At 43.7% G+C, this 15,779-nt stretch overlaps 1 protein-coding gene across 9 annotated transcripts in view; it reads right to left on the bottom strand.

Annotated features, from left to right (window-relative positions):
- Positions 1–6,880: 6,880 nt before the first annotated feature.
- ATXN7 (ataxin 7) overlaps positions 6,881–15,779 on the bottom strand; it is a 139,717-nt gene continuing 130,818 nt past the window's right edge. For 8 of the 9 annotated variants that reach the window (XM_077858211.1, XM_077858215.1, XM_077858214.1 and 5 more), the window contains 3 exons: positions 14,099–15,077; positions 13,234–13,299; positions 6,881–11,004 (listed from right to left, as the gene is read on the bottom strand). In XM_077858211.1, coding sequence (XP_077714337.1) covers positions 10,987–11,004; positions 13,234–13,299; positions 14,099–15,077 — 1,063 coding nt within the window. In that variant the 3' untranslated portion in view covers positions 6,881–10,986. The remainder of the gene's footprint in view (positions 11,005–13,233; positions 13,300–14,098; positions 15,078–15,779) is intronic. The other variant, XM_077858217.1, reaches the window with a different exon arrangement.

Below are 15,779 nucleotides of genomic sequence, written 5' to 3' on the forward strand. Positions count from 1 at the left end.
GGGTCCAGAAATATTAAAATAATGTCACTTTTATGTCATCTGAACATCTCTGGCTTACTCAGAGACTGTAGTGCCTGGGTTCAAATCCGAACAGTAAAACAGGTACAAGTCTCTTGAATTTTAGAAGTATAGTAGTCCATAACTAAACACAGTGTCTCCCACTTAGTATACAACAGACAGGACAAATAAAATGGAGGCTCACATAACCCTGGATTCCAGAATCTACCGAAAAAAAAAAAAAAAAAAAACCTATGTCAATAGTAGCAGTGGGATCTTTTTTCCCCAACAACCAACCACAGTAAGAGAAACAAAGTTGTTCCTTGTTTTTCTCTTAAGTGTAAGCTCAGTGAGTCAAATGGGAATAAGTGCTAGGAAAAAAGAAATCTAAAACCAGATTAAAGGAGACAGTGAAGTAGGGTGTGATGGGTTGTCACAGAAGGCCTCTGCTAAGGTGACATTTAGAAGGAGAATATCTGGGAGAAGGAGAGAAAGTCACTGCAGGTTTTAAGCAGAGGAAAGGCCTGATTTGACTTACCTTTTTAAGTGTCACTGACTGCAGGAGATGCCTGATACTGGTGTCATGGACCCGGGGGGCAGCTGGGTTTGCTGCAAGATTAGAATGGGGGAGAGGGTGAGAAAAAGTCTGGGATGATCCCAGGCTTTTGGATCCTGACTCTGACATAGAAGTTTTGGTGGAGCTGAGTTAGAATGGGAAATGGCATTTTTACTGTAGAAGGAAGGGGAGAGAAGTATGCTCTTTTTAGTTTACATGGTGTTTTAGTTATATGCTGATTGGAATCATTTGTTAACATCAGAGAAGAAAACCTCTTAGTCCATGGAAAATAATTTGATACAATTCAACATTCATTCATGACAAAAGCCTACGTAGACTAGAAATAAGGCTAGGAAATCAAAGCACGATTGCCAAGGACACCCTTAATGGCAACGTGTTGGCAGGATTACCTCAACTATCCTCAGGATGGTACTGCAGGAGGGGCTGTGGGATGACCTGGCAAGGAAAGCAACGCGCCTGGAGCTGTGCACTGAGCAGTTTCCTGCAGGCGCGGAAAGTGCTGCATATGCCTTAAGCATTTAGGAATATCCACTTGTGCATTTCCAAAAATGCTTATGTATTAAAAACTTTAACAATGATCCACTATAATTTCTTAAAGAAAATGTGACTATAAGGACTCTACAGACTTGTGATCCTGAAAATCCAGGCAATTTGTTAAATCCAAGTCATTGAGAAGAACTCTGTGTTCCTTGTGTCCATTTAAAAATTACAAGAGTTGTTCCTAGCAAATTGACTCATTGTAGTTCACACTAAAGGGAAAAAAGTAGGAGTGAAATGTCAGTTTCTTAAAACAGGCTTTTCCCTGGACTCCCACCTCTAAGACCATTGGGACCGATGCAGTCACAGAGCAATTCTGGCTTTTCATTCAAGGCTTAGGCTTACTCTTGGTTTAGACAGGAAATTCTCAAAACTCTCCCCTGGGTTGCTTAAAATGTACTTGATTTTATTTTTCTTTCACTACTTCAGCCCAACTGCCTTAAATTAATAGGTGAAGAAGACAGGTAAGAGAAGCTAAAAGAAACAAGTGCTATCCATTCCCAGTGCATGATAGGAAAACTGAAAACTCAGGAGTTGATAAAGATCTAGTAGAATAAAATACAAAGGAAACTACGGATTTGAGGTGAGGGAGTCCTATTTTTTGCCTTTTTCTGAAAAATAATGTAAGCTAACTGCAAAAAAATTGAAGATTTTTCAGAAATTGAAAAAAGGTGGTTTGCTTTGTGGCTCTACCTGGCATGGATAGCTACTGTCAACTCTCCACATTTAATCCTAGGCATATGTAGTTTTTAATACAAAACTGGAGTCTGTTACACATTTTAATAAGTTATTCTATGTAATCACAAATCCCAGGGGAACACTGTTAACTTCAAAGTATCAGTTTGGAGGTGAAAATAAAGTTAGAATCCAACATAGGCTTTTTAAATGAGGCCATATGGAATGGGGGACATAGCACTTACACTAAAGCTAGAAAAACCAAATTTTGGTCCCAGCTCTCCCCATACCTGCTGCCTGATGCTGGGAGAAATGAGGCTTATGCAGTTAGTTCACCTTCGTGACTACTAAAGCACTACACACGAAAGCAGTATACCACAGCATGTATGTCTTAGCACACTGAATGTTAGTAGAAAAGCTCCTGTCACATGACGAATAAATTGGGCCACCTCAGCCAGCTTGTATAGGATAAGCTGAAAATTTGAGGTTTTTTGTATTTGATCTGGAGATTAAACAAGTTTTTAACAAATACACGTTCATTACATAATTATGGAATGCTGTCTGCCTTATGGACAGGTGAGTATTTTAAACCCGATAAAAGCCTTGTCAGAAATTTTAGGTCCAGGCCCATGGTTCCCACAGGTGGGGATCAAAAAGCTCAAAAAACCAAAGCCAGGATGGCGAACGATGCCTCCTAAGGACACAAAGTTGCATAGTGGTTGCCTACAAGCCCTCCCTTCCCCCAGTTAGTTTTCAAGATAAACACTCATTTTTGGTCATCATCAGAAAACTAAAAATCAGCTATCCAGCTTCTGTGGAATAAGGGACAGATTAGGCTGACTCTGGGCTCCATTTCCCAGTAACGCTGCAACACAGCCTGCTGACACCAGGGGCATTGGAGCTTCTAGTTTCTGCATCACCACCCCCGTGCCGCCATGGTGTACACGGTTTATGATTGAACACATTTAGTCCTTCAGTAATCCGACCAAGCACTGGTATTAACTGATCAGGTTACTGATAATTAGTAAATTGCGTAGCTTTGAATTAATCCTTGGTGTTTTTAACCTGTCTTCTAAAGAGGATTAATAGGCTGATAATTGGAATACTAGGTTTCCCCATGATTAGGAGAGCGAAAGGAGGGGAACTCAATCTCCCGCTTTCCTGATGCTGTACAAATTACAAATTGTAGCAAAGCTGCCACCTCCACAATGGCAATGGGGGAATAAAGTTCAATCTCTGTCTGGAAAAAAATGTGAAAACCTTGATTAAGCAGTAACGTGGGTTTCAAAGGTAGAAAACCACAGGTCTGCATTATTCTTGTGTTTCTGAAGGCCTACAAAAGATATTAAGAATCGTAGCACTTTGGTCCAGCCCACCATAACCTTGAAATACACGGTCAAGGGGGAGGGTTACCTTTGGTCATTCAGAAAACTTTGCAATAGTTTCCCCTGTACAGACTAGTCGTGAGAAGTAAAAGGGACAACCTGCCAAGGAATGATCTGCCTCAGCGTAGCTGCTACACCCTGAGACTGCCTCAGGGAAGTGACCACTGTAGTCAAGACCGCCAGTAGGTGGCGTCCTGACAACTTTAGCAACCCCCTTCGGGTTCACCAGTGTCCAGGCTGATGAAACACTTGGGTTTTGAGGATTCTGCATTTCTTGACGTCCTCCTCTGGCTTAGAGGCTCTTCATTCATATAGACCTCAGGAACTTGGAGCCAACGCTAAGTCTGTGGTTTCCCACTCGGCTGCTCTCTCCTGACCATGGGCTTTCCACCCTCATTCAAAATGCTTTCTCTTTGAAGCTGCTCACCACCCACCTATACCACCAACTCACTGTGTTCACTGCCCTCAGACCTCCAAGCTGCTCTATCCTACTCACACCAGACCCAGCAGCTGGCTCTGTTTTCCTCTCAACCCCAACTACTTTGGAACTGGCAACCTACACAGTCAGACCCTCGCCTCGCAGTTTCTTAGCCTGAACTTCAGTGCTCTTTTCCCCCAGACCACTTCTACCCTCTGCTGTGGTCTCACCCAGGACCCAGGAATCCCAAGCACCTCTGAACAGCTGCTGTTTCCGGAACTGTTCCTAGAAGTGCTATGCCACTAGCATAACTCCGTAACCCGGGTCCACCTCTATCAGCCTCTCTTCCATTACCAGCCATAGGGAATTGAACATGGACTTAGCTCTGTGACCAGGATTAAATCACTTAACTTGTCTCATCACAAACAAGTTACCTGGTAGGAAGACTTAAGACTTATCAAGAGGGCAATTACAAATAAATGTCTTGAGAACATCTGCAAGGATTCACTACATGGCAGCTTCCAGTCCTATTCCTTGAATTCCCCAATCAAGGCCGTCATCAATGACTTAGCCATACCCTCAGATGTTTTCATTCCTTGGCAAGCTCCCTGCCCAAGTTCTAACTTTTCCACTCAACTAATACCTATTGTTTCAATTATCCTGGAGAAAGATGCAGGAGGAAAAACAAAAAACAAAAACATTACCTGAGTGGGTTGGTAAGGTTAATTACAATGGAGTCAACTGTCTAAACTTCTAGCCAAATGTCTTCATTTCAACCTCATCTTCTTCACCAAAAATACGCTGCTTCTCCAGGGTTTCATCTTGGGATTTCTTCTTTCCCTGGGCCATGGAGGATGGACTTTAGGTTTGTGACGTCCTGGACATGAAAAATAAAATGTGGTGTGTCTGTGCCTCTGGCAGAGAGAATCCATACTCCTTTCATGCAGTTCTCAGAATCTGTGAAAGAAAGAAAAAAAAAAAAAAAGATGAAGAACCACTGATCTGACTGACGTGAATTCACAGCCCGGCAATGCTACCAGTAGTTGTGGAACCGTAGGCAAGACACTTCACTTCTTAGATGTTCCCCATCTACAGGGCTGTGATAGCAAATGCCTACCTGTAGGGGCTGTGAGAGATCGTGTCTGTGAAATGCTTCAGTGAGCATTTTAAGCATCCAACTAGATGGGCATTATTTTAATAATTTAATAATTTGGCCCTAGATGGGCCAAATCTAATAGTTACCTATTTTCCCTAAGTAAGCTCATGCTCCCATGACCTCCCTTACCACCTAAGAATGAAAGACAACCCTTCCTTCTACAGCGCACACCTTTCTCTTAAGCTCCATCCAGACTGTACATAGAGCCACTGGATACTAAATTTATGTTTCCCAGTGGCTTCTCAGGATCATCATTGTAGGTTTTTTCTCCTTTGTCGTATATCATCTATATAGGGCTCATCAACCAGCTTGGTTTATTATCTTGGATTCAACCTTCCCCTTAACGTTCAACATAATTAGGCCTCAAGACCTATTGGTTCTACCTTTAAAGTATCTCTGCCATCAGTTCTCCATTTATCCCCAGAGTCACCGCCTTGGTTTGGAAACTCAGTAGCTCTTACCTGGATTATTACGACAGCACTGTAACTTATCTTTGTCCCAAGGTTCTCACCTGTCTGTGCTGTCCTCCGTAGTTACTGGAGGGCCCTTAAGTGATGGGGATTTAAAAAAACAAAAACAGGATTAAATTATGTGTTTGATTCTCCCCTTCATCCTGAAAACTTTTTCCTTTGGCTCAGTATCACCCTCTCCTGAAAAAGAACCTCTGCTAGTGCCACATTTGGTCCCTGGGCTTTGGCTGTGGAAAAGAGGGGAGGAAGTGCCAAGAATCACTTAGCCTTACGAAGTGAAAGACAAGTTTAATTAAACCCCATTACCAACAGGAGCAAGAGTTTCTTACTAGAAAGAAAGGACTGAGTAGAAAGTATGGTAAGAAGGAGGAGCACTGTAGGCTTAATTTAGGAGAGATCTTTTTGATTAAGATGGGGAGGGGGAGGAGGAAGAAGAGGGAAAGGTATAAAGGATGAGGTGTTAGGCAAAAGGGAGGAAAGTGCATGAAAAAGGAAAAGAGATTAAATGCTTTGTTTTTCTGGCCCCCAGGAAAGATCTGAATGGCTTTTACTTTTGGCACCTGCAGCATGTTTGCAATGGGCCCTGGGAATCTCTGGGCTCTGACAGTTACATTTGGTTAAAGTGTATTCCTGAGGATGAAGGTCCCATGACCCCCTGAGGTCCTTGACAATCTGGTCCCAACTTATGCAACCCTTCAGCCCCCTCCTTTCCAGACGCTTCACCCAGAATGGTTCTCTTCCATATTATTCCCCAGCTGTGCATGCCCCGTCTGCTCCTTCTGCTGACACTGACCTTCCTACTCTGCCTTCCTGCCAAGCCCCTTTCCTTGAATCGGGAGAGTCCCTGCTGTCCACAGCCAGGTTACCTAAAGGGGAATGGACGGTAAAGAGGGTTAAGAAACCGAGTGAACCTCTTCCCAGGAAGTTTCAGAAGGGCTCCTAAGGTGAAAGGAGCTTATTAGAAACGGTTTTAGGGAGCTGGTGGATCTAAGGAGGGAATGGGAAGTGCATCGCAGGGTGGGGGTTGAAACCAGACTGACTCTTCCAAATACTCTATGGACATTTTCTCCAACACACATCAGTTGCTTCCCTTACTATCTGAAGCAACAAAAATAATTTTTAATTTCTTGAATGATCTGCAAATGGAAAAAGTGGCCCAATTTCGAGAGATAAAAGATTATGTTGTGCTCTGAGTAATCCCAAAATGTGCTTGCACTGCCAGTGAGGGAAGAAGGACATAAGAGCCAGGAAGGGATCAGACCAGCTGCGGTTAGAAAACTTACCTCTGGAGAAAAACGAAAACTGACCACATGCCATCAAATTGACACATAAGCAAGAACAGAGAGTACGTGTTTCTCAATCTATCACTTCCCTTTTGTTGACAAATCTGCAGGGTAAGAATGCAGCAGTATTCACAGTTTACCCAGTTCCAGTTAAGGCATCCCTTAACAGAGGCATCCCAGTTCTTAATTTATCCAAAGCAAAGCTGTGTCCAAGAATGGAAATATCTTAAGCCTGGTATTTAAGCTTACACAGAAGGGAAGGAAAACAAAGGTGCTTCACAAGGGTGTCTGATGCCAAAAATGAAGACAAGTCAGACTAGATTGAAAGGGGTTTAGTGTCACGAGGCAGAAACATGTAAAATATTTCATGCAGCCAACCTCATTTATTGAGAAGTCCTAATTTTATTGCCCATTTAGTAACATGTTTGTTCCACAAACTAATTTCTCATAAAGCAAAGCACAACCTTTTCTTATAAATAGTATAAATTATTTTATTTACAGAAACTTGTTACAAAACAAATAGACTATATATTTCTTCTCTTTTAAATATCCAAAGTAATTTTCTATCCCTTGACATTTGTTCATGTTCTATACAGCAGCCAACACAAAGTCCAGCTGAGATGCTCTTGATTATGTGTACAAATTATCAAACTATTCACACATTTTAACACAGGAGATTGCTTTTATAACCAAGCTCAAAAAAACAAAAACAAAAACAAAACAGCAAAATGCTTTTCAAGGCCCTACATTCACACTGACAGTATGTAGTGCTCATTTAAATGATCTGAAAATGTAGAATGTTTTGCACAAAATGTAAAAATGATTATTTTTCTGCTAAACAACGAAACTTTAACAATCATTTTCCAAAGTCCCCTACCCCCCCGCCCCGGACAGAATGAGATAGTAAGAAATTCCTTGGCAACAGAACTCTTGCAGGAAGACAGCTGCCTTTAATAAGTTACATTTTTCAAATTATACATTTTTCAATGTTCTCAGAGGTACTTTGTATTATATTTTTGGAATATAAAATCTTTTAAATATTCTATTTAAACTCTGTATTTCATGAGGGAATAACAAAACGGACATATTGTGTAAGTTGCTGGCTGACAAAAAAGATTTGTAACCCTTGGTGCCACCAGGCAATCCGTCACCAGTTCAATTACTGTGAACCAAAAGGCCTTAATTTTAAAACACCTCATAAAATTACCAGCATTGGTGGTTTTCAACTCCTCCACTAAGATTTTAGAAACAATATTTAGGTGGAAAAAGCAAACTCCAAAAGTTGAACTGAACATTCAAGTCTTTTTAAAGAATCTGTCGAAGCTTAAAACTAGGTTCAGGCACTTTCAGTTTTTCCCGTTAGTTTTAAACCACATCACACATGAACACACATGTGCTCAGAGTGTACACATCCAAACGCACAGGCACGCGGGCGCACTCACACTCACACATAAAACACGAACAAAAGAAAAGCAGTGTGTCACTTCGTTACATGTAGTCTATCGGGAATCAGGCAACTAGAGAAGCAATGCCCACTTAATCGGCATGAATCCGCTCCCGAGACATGAAAAGGGACAAAAAGACTTTCACAGAACAGAGGCATCCCTTAAACTGTAAAGGAGGCAGGTTCTAGAACTATTGGCTTGGCAGTGAACCACTTCAAATTATAAAAAGGTATTTACTTTTATTAATTAATAAATAAATACTAGATGATCTCAATTGTACCAAAACAGGATATCAGAAAAAAAGACCTGTGCAAAAATACATATTTAAATATGTACAATTCATTTTTAACAAAATATGTCTTCTGAAATAGGGATACTTCCATATTTATAATAGAACAAGAAATTCCAAAATAAAGATACAAAAGTAGGTTTTGTAGAATTCTTTGTTCATCAATGCAGCACTTTTTTTTTTTTTTTTTGTAGGTTAAGAAAACTGCAGGAGTTGTCATGAAATTCTATTGGAAAGAATATAAAAATTATCTTGGTTTTAAATTGATACCAAAGTCTGTCTAGAAACAACCCAACCACTGCAAATTTGGTTTTCGCAAGTTAATTTAATTCAAAAAAATACTTGTACTCCCGTGTTTTAAATGGTCTTAATTGTTCATTATAATAAAAAGTAGTTGTAGGAGAAAATAAAATATTTGAACAGTCTAAAATTCAATAGCACTGTTTAGAATAGGTCTGTTTGTGGCAAGCAGAATCCAAAATGGCTAATTTCCTAGTCCCGATGACCTGTGTTCTCCCGGGAGACATAGTGAAATTCAATTAAAACCTCAGTCTAAGAAATCAAATGATCAACACTCGCTTATCTAAATATCTACATAATTCTGAATCAACGTGCTATCGTGGATCCTATTCACATCTTTCGGAACAACATGATCTGTCTATAAATTCCATCGCTAAAAGCAACTTTATATCCATCAAGTCCCCTTGGCTCTGAAAATAAATTCTACCCAAACCCCATTGCACTTGTCACCAAGGAATCAACAAAGTACGTTCTGATTCCCTCTTACTTCCTTCTCTCCCTCCACTGGGATGGAACAACCACGCTGATTTCTCCTTAACTACACCAAACTGGCCCATCCATGCGTTCTCCTTACTAAGCTCTCCTATAGTATCATTTTTAAAAAATATTTACTGATTGCATAATAAGTGAACAAGATACACTTCTCCCCTTCCTTTAAAAAAAATCAATATTTTACAACAATTTATATCTAAAGTATCTGCATAAAGTTTTTGTTGCCTTACATAATAAGAATAATTCTGTAGCAATTCACATTATTAGGCTGGTAACCAAGTATTTATTCATTCTACTTGTTGACTTGAAATTCCCTGAAACTAAAGTTTGTAACCCAAGAATTGTAGGGAAAAAAAGGATGCACTCATTGGCTCGGTCCAGGCCCTGCCCAGAGCAATGATCGGAGCCTGGGGAAATTTACCCTGTGATGTTCAGCAACTTTGTGTGTTCTTCTAAGTAAAAGTGCCTGGGTTCTTATTTCAGGAGCTATGATCATGGAATCACCAGTTAAAATGCCCCAGCTCATCCCCCAAATTCAATGATACCTTCTCAAGCAATGATGTTTTAACACAGTAAGCTCTTTCTTTTGGGATGGGGTATTCAAATAATAATAATAATAATAATAAATAAATAACTTCGAGGGACTCCAAAACTCTCTCAGAAAAATGGCTGGTATTAATCCCCAGAAAGGAGGGTTTGTTGGGGAAACATCTGCATCACATCATGTTTGCCTCCTCCCCTCCCTGGGTGCCTAAACTCCCCACCCAGCGGCATCCAAATGAACGTATGGAGAGGAAGAGGAGTGCACACACACACACACACGATACGGGGAGTGCTGAAAGCAGAAGTGTACACTGAGTCCCAGGACGGTAGCCACAGAAACTGAGGGTAATGCACACAGTGCCCTGGAAACATGAAGTATCTTAATGACTTAGTGAATGACAGTTTCTGCTGCATCCTAATAACTTCACTTTACAAAGGCATTTTTTTAAAAATAGAGGAGACTGGGCAGGGCAACCAAGCCAATCTGCCGTACTGTGTAATGTGTAACACGAAAACTTAAAGGATAAAAAATTCCATCTCTTTGGAAATTGTGGAAAAACATTTCCCCCATACTGATTTTATCCACCTCCCTTCCTCCAACTAAAATTTGGCTTTCCGTTATCAAAACTAGTTTGCATTTGCATTTTCTTAAAAAAAAAAAAAATCACACAGAATTGCTTTTGTACCATGAAAAGTAAGCCTCTAAAATGTGGTATACTTGCTCTCTGGGCATCAATGGTTTTAAACCAGTTTGTAAGTTAGAAACTTTTGACACCGTCTTGCCCCAAATTACTTGCAAAAGGCTGGGGAAAAATACAGGCTATTTTGTCATGGTGCCTCGTGCTACCATCCATATTCCATTCCCAGAATATTGCTCTAAAAACCTAACAACTCATTGCTTCTCTGGAGGGTTGCTCATGGTGCAGCTCTGCTCTCCTCTGGAAGGTGTCTCCAGATGGGGTACCTAATTGCTGGAGGGTGACCTACAGAAGACAGTGTAAGGTAAGAACTGGGACGGGAAGGGGGAGGAGGGAGAAAAGTCTACAGTAATGCTCTTGCCAAGACATTCTTTCGCCCAGCCAATCTACTCAAAGAGTGGCTCCATAATTTACTACAAGTTAAAAATCAAAGCAACAACTTCTCACAGATTGGTAGCAAGCAGTCCAGACCACTTTAACACTGATAAAAGCAATTCGGTGGCTGAACTTGATCCAGTGTCCTTTACAAGTACTCACTGCTACAGACATAGCTTCAGGGAAATCCTCGTTACAACAACAGCCCGGCAGATTTCTACCCTCGAGGCCCACAGGAGGTTGGGAAAACAGACTCAAAGGCATCGTGGAGTCCATAGTGCTGAGTGGAGGTGTAACTTGTCGTCAAAAGTGTCCAGATTATTCCTCCCCGCGCTATTTTCAGCTGTCAGGGACGTGCCTTTGGCTTTCAAAAAAGAGGGGGTAGGGAAACAATGAAAAGGTAAGTAAGCAGTTGTACGCGGCACCGCCCCAACGCCCAACACCATTGAGCGTGCCGAAGACCGCTCCGCTCTCCGGGGCCAGGAGCTCTCAGCTACGGCATTCCGCCTTAGCCTTCACTGCCCTTGCGCACAATCATTCTAAAAGTCTGACTTTTAGGAAACTGTCTAGAAAAGATGCAGGCCAGGTTGCTAGCTTAGCGAGAAGGCTCTGATGTTTGCCTTGTGGTTTTATTTGCTGATTTCCTTTCCTTAAAGGTCTTCCAGATTGTCAGGTGAGAACTGAACAAGGTTATTTGGGGTGCTCACACCCAAGGCAGCGCCCGTGCCCAGGGCAGGGGAACTCAGGCCCCCAGTGACCACAGTGAGCTATCTGAGCCCTTGGCGGCAGAGGCCATGAGCAGACCAGCCGGGGGAGGTGAGAGTGGAGGGGCAAAGCTGCCAAGTTCCATCGGCCAGGCTTCCCAGGACAGCCCGCCACGTTCCCAGGTTTAGGGAGCCTCTACCAGCGCAGTTATCTCTGTTTTAAAATCAGCTCCACCAGGGGCACCCGGGTGGCACAGCCAGTTCAGTGTCTGATTCTTGGTTCTGGCTCAGGGCATGACCTAAGGTTGTGAGACAGAGCCCTGCACTGGGCTCCATGCACAGCATGAGGTCTGTTTGAGAGATGCTCTCTATCCCTTTCCCTCTGCTCCTCCCTCTCTTTCTGAAAAATAGATTAATTAAATCTTAAAATCCACTCCATAAGATACAGGGAATTGAGGCTCCTACTTTTCCAGGAACAGCACTCTCTCAAGCATTTTGGAATCATGCTTGGAGACTCTGATGAAAGCTATAGGATCCCTCCTGCATATAAATGAACACAAATATTGAAAATATCCAGCGTTTTTAGGGGCTCACCGATCTTCCAATCTCCAGCCATGGACCCCCCACCAAAAATTTATGCAGAATAAAAAGGTTTTCTACTGCACAGAGGAAATCTTTCTGAAACACACACTTAAGTTAAAACTAATTTTAAGGGCAGCCCCCGTGGCACAGCGGTTTAGCGCCGCCTGTAGCCCAGGGCGTGGTCCTGGAGACCCGGGATCGAGTCCCATGTTGGGCTCCCTGCATGGAGCCTGCTTCTCCCTCTGCCTGTGTCTCTGCCTCTCTCTCTCTCTCTCTGCATTTCTATGAATAAATAAATAAATTTTTTTAAAAAAAAAAACTAATTTTAAGAACCCAAACTCAAGACTGTCTTAGTGGGGCAGAGCCCTCCTCGCTGGTGGCTATCAGAGGTGGCAAACTGGTAGCTCAAGAGCCATACCTGGTCCAAAGGTGTGTGGACTGTACCATATTCCAGAACAAAATACTACATAACTTTTAAAAATGACCAAATTTCTCATGCAAGTCCAGATCTGCAGTTTCAAACTGGTAACAAGTTTCTGGGAGCACCTGCTCTGCGGAAATGGGCTCCCACTCCCTCATTTTCCACAAGCAGTTTATCTCTGCTGCACCCACCAGCCTCTTCCTCTCCTCTCCTGTCACTTGTAGGCATGGATACACCCAGGCAGAGAATGTGTTGGGCATCACAGCACAATGGAACATGCCTCCTGCAGGTTCAGGAAGCTACACTCAGAAGGAAGCTACACTCAGAAGGAAGTTTTTAAAGGATGGCTATACCACTTCCTGCAGTATTTGAACTGTATTTTTATGCTGATAAACTATAACGAATAACTACAAACCAAGAGGTAAAAGCTAATTTTCCTATATCCAGGGACCCCTCACCCAAGGAGCCAAGCAACATACAAATGGCTCCTACATACTTGAGGCTCAAAGAGAGGAATTTTAAAAGTTGCTATTTAAATTCATGGATAATTCTTTCCCCACCCCTTTGGCACTGGGCATTAATTAGTTCACACAGGGGGGATCCCTGGGTGGCTCCGTGGTTTAGCGCCTGCCTTTGGCCCAGGGCGCGATTCTGGAGACCCGGGATCGAATCCCACATCGGGCTCCCGGCATGGAGCCTGCTTCTCCCTCTGCCTGTGTCTCTGCCTCTCTCTATGTCTATCATAAATAAATAAAATCTTAAAAAAAAAATTAATTCACACAGATAGTGGAGGGAACTCTATCCTGGTATTTTCTGACAAAGTCCCAACCTGCCAATTGAATTAAGTTCTGGAGGTAAGGAATAAAATAGGACAGAACAGCCTCACCCTGTAAATCTGGGCTCTGGAGGGTGCTGCTGAAATCCCGGCACACAAGTAAGCACAGGAGATACGCTGATGAGTGAAGGGACAAGATGAGAGATGAACTGGGACTCAGAATGGAGGAAGCAGCTCCAGAAGAGGGGTCGGGGACAATGTAACAGGTGGAAGAGGGGGGAACACAGAGGGCAAGACACAAAGACACGGATCATTAGGAACCTGACACCCAGTTAGCCACTGCTCTATAAATGGGCCTGCATCCACATTTCTACTCTCCTAACTTCAAGGAGGTTTTAGTCTTCGTCTCTGCCCACTCACTGCTGCTCCCCTGCCTCCTCAGAAAACTGGGAGAAAAGATAAGGAGAAAGTTAACCAGAAAATCTGAAATCCTCTGATGGGAAAATTATTAAAAGGTCTTTCTTTCTTAAAATTTAAAGCATCCCTTTCTAGATCAGTGTGCTTGCAGGCCAGCGTTCTTCAGAGGAACAAACGAGAGAGCCACTCTCTCGGAACACACAGCCTGCATCCTCCCCAAATGGTGTCATGGGACACACGTGCTTCCCTGGGACTGCACTCACTGGCTATGCAGGGGACCCCGCCATCACGTAGGATGGCTTCAGCAGCTTTGGCTACTGAAATGTACATCGTGATTTCCTAACCCAGGAGCACCTCCCAGGTCATAAGAAATTCTGGCAGAGACACACTGTTTCACCTTCATATGGCCATGAACCCCTCCTTTGTGAAAAGAGACTGTGAAGCTGGACATGTGCTTACAGCAAACAGACCAACCACACCACACCGATCTCTGAGTTGGTGGAAGGGCTTGTGGGAGAGGACACAGGCACACCCACAGGGCTCACAGTCCATTTCCTACCTGATGGAGAAGGGGACTGTGCGTCAGTCCCTGCGCCCCTGGGCTGGCGCCTGTGTGTTTCATGTGCACGTTGTTCATGGCTGGCAATTTGGCAACCTTTGTGGGTTTGTTGCTGCTGTTGTTGATGCTGCTTGAGCCAGGCGAGCACTTCCTTTTCTTTCCTATGAGTCTGTCTAGAGGAGTGTGAGAGTGTGAGTAATTGGTGTGGGAGTTGACGGACAGCTCACTGGACTGGTGGATGAATGGGCCGAGGGAGAGTGTGGAGTCGCCACTGTTCACCATCACACTCATCCTCTTGATGGACTCAGCGGGGCTCCCACCTGGGGGCCCCCTCCCTGACTGGTCGTGCCGGACGCTCACAGAGTTCGCCTTATTTACCACACAGTTGAGGCCCATGCCATGGGAAGATGTTACCGTTGAGGGGTAGGGAGGCACAGAGTGTGCCATACAGTTTTTCCTAAAAGACTCCATGGAATGAGAAGAAGACGAGGAGGAGGAGGAGGAGGAGGAAGAGTGAACTAACAATGGGGAGCTGTTTTTGCGTTTCTTTCCTGAGCCGCCGCTGGTACTGCTACTGGCGTTGTGACAGTTAGTGCTGTTACCAGAAGACTCCTTGGGCCTTAAAGACTTGCTGGATTTCAACTTCTGAGGTTTCCTGGACATAGGGGAGGAGGGCACTGAGGAAAGGCCAGAGGGTGTGGAGGGAGACGAGGATGAAGAGGACACTTGTCTGGATTGCATACTGCACACAGGATCCATTGCCCCAGAGGTGGCGGGCTGTGCATTTAGTGTGGTTCCATGAGCTGGTACCGATTTGCTATTTGGGGAGATGCAGGTGGACGAGAGCAGGACTGGGGATGTAGACACAGTGGCTGCTGCCAGATAGCTGACCCCACATTGTGATGTCGGCACAGAGTTTGTCCGGTGAGGAACACGTGTGGAGACAGGTGGGGTGGTGCTGGGCACGGGTGGGATTTTCCTACAAATGAGAGGGCAGTGAGTAATAATCACCACATCCACTCACAGAAACCGTCAGCTGGATGTGCCCTTCCCTTCTGGCACGGAGTAGCACACCCCTGTCAGAAAGATCAATCTGAAATGTACAGCCAATCCTACCATTTCTCTCCTTCAAATTCCTTACTGCCTGCTGGGGGCTCTCAGAATAATGGTCTGTAAAGCACTGTGTACCTCACTCACTTCTGGTGCCCAACCTCACACTGCCTCTTCCCATCCACCCCCACCCCAGATCCCTGATTCTACCCACTGACCTTTCTTACGTTGCAAAACAGGCCTGGATGTGAGGCACTGTCCATTTTCTGCCTACAGCACTCTGCCTCCAAATTCTGCTCACCCTTCAGTTTCAGCCCATCACCACTTCCTTAGAAAATCTGTCCTGACCATCCTGACTTGCTCAGTTTTCTACAGACGCACACTGCCTGTTCCCAGACTTGGGGGCACTCAAGGCAGTTTCCATATGTGACTGCAGATCCCTGTCTAACTTCTCCACAGACAGAGCAGTCCACAGCGTATTTATAACTGTAGCCCCAGTGCCCAGCACAGTGTCAGGAGTTCAGAAGGCACACAGATGTTGAAAGAATTCATGAATAAGTGAGGAGAAAGGAAGGGCACAGCAATTTAATAGCAACTGCTAGGTCCTACCTATGGGCTTGAATCACATCTC

Source organism: Canis aureus, chromosome 19 (genome assembly GCF_053574225.1).
Source record: "Canis aureus isolate CA01 chromosome 19, VMU_Caureus_v.1.0, whole genome shotgun sequence".
In the NCBI taxonomy this organism is placed as follows: Eukaryota; Metazoa; Chordata; class Mammalia; order Carnivora; family Canidae; genus Canis; species Canis aureus.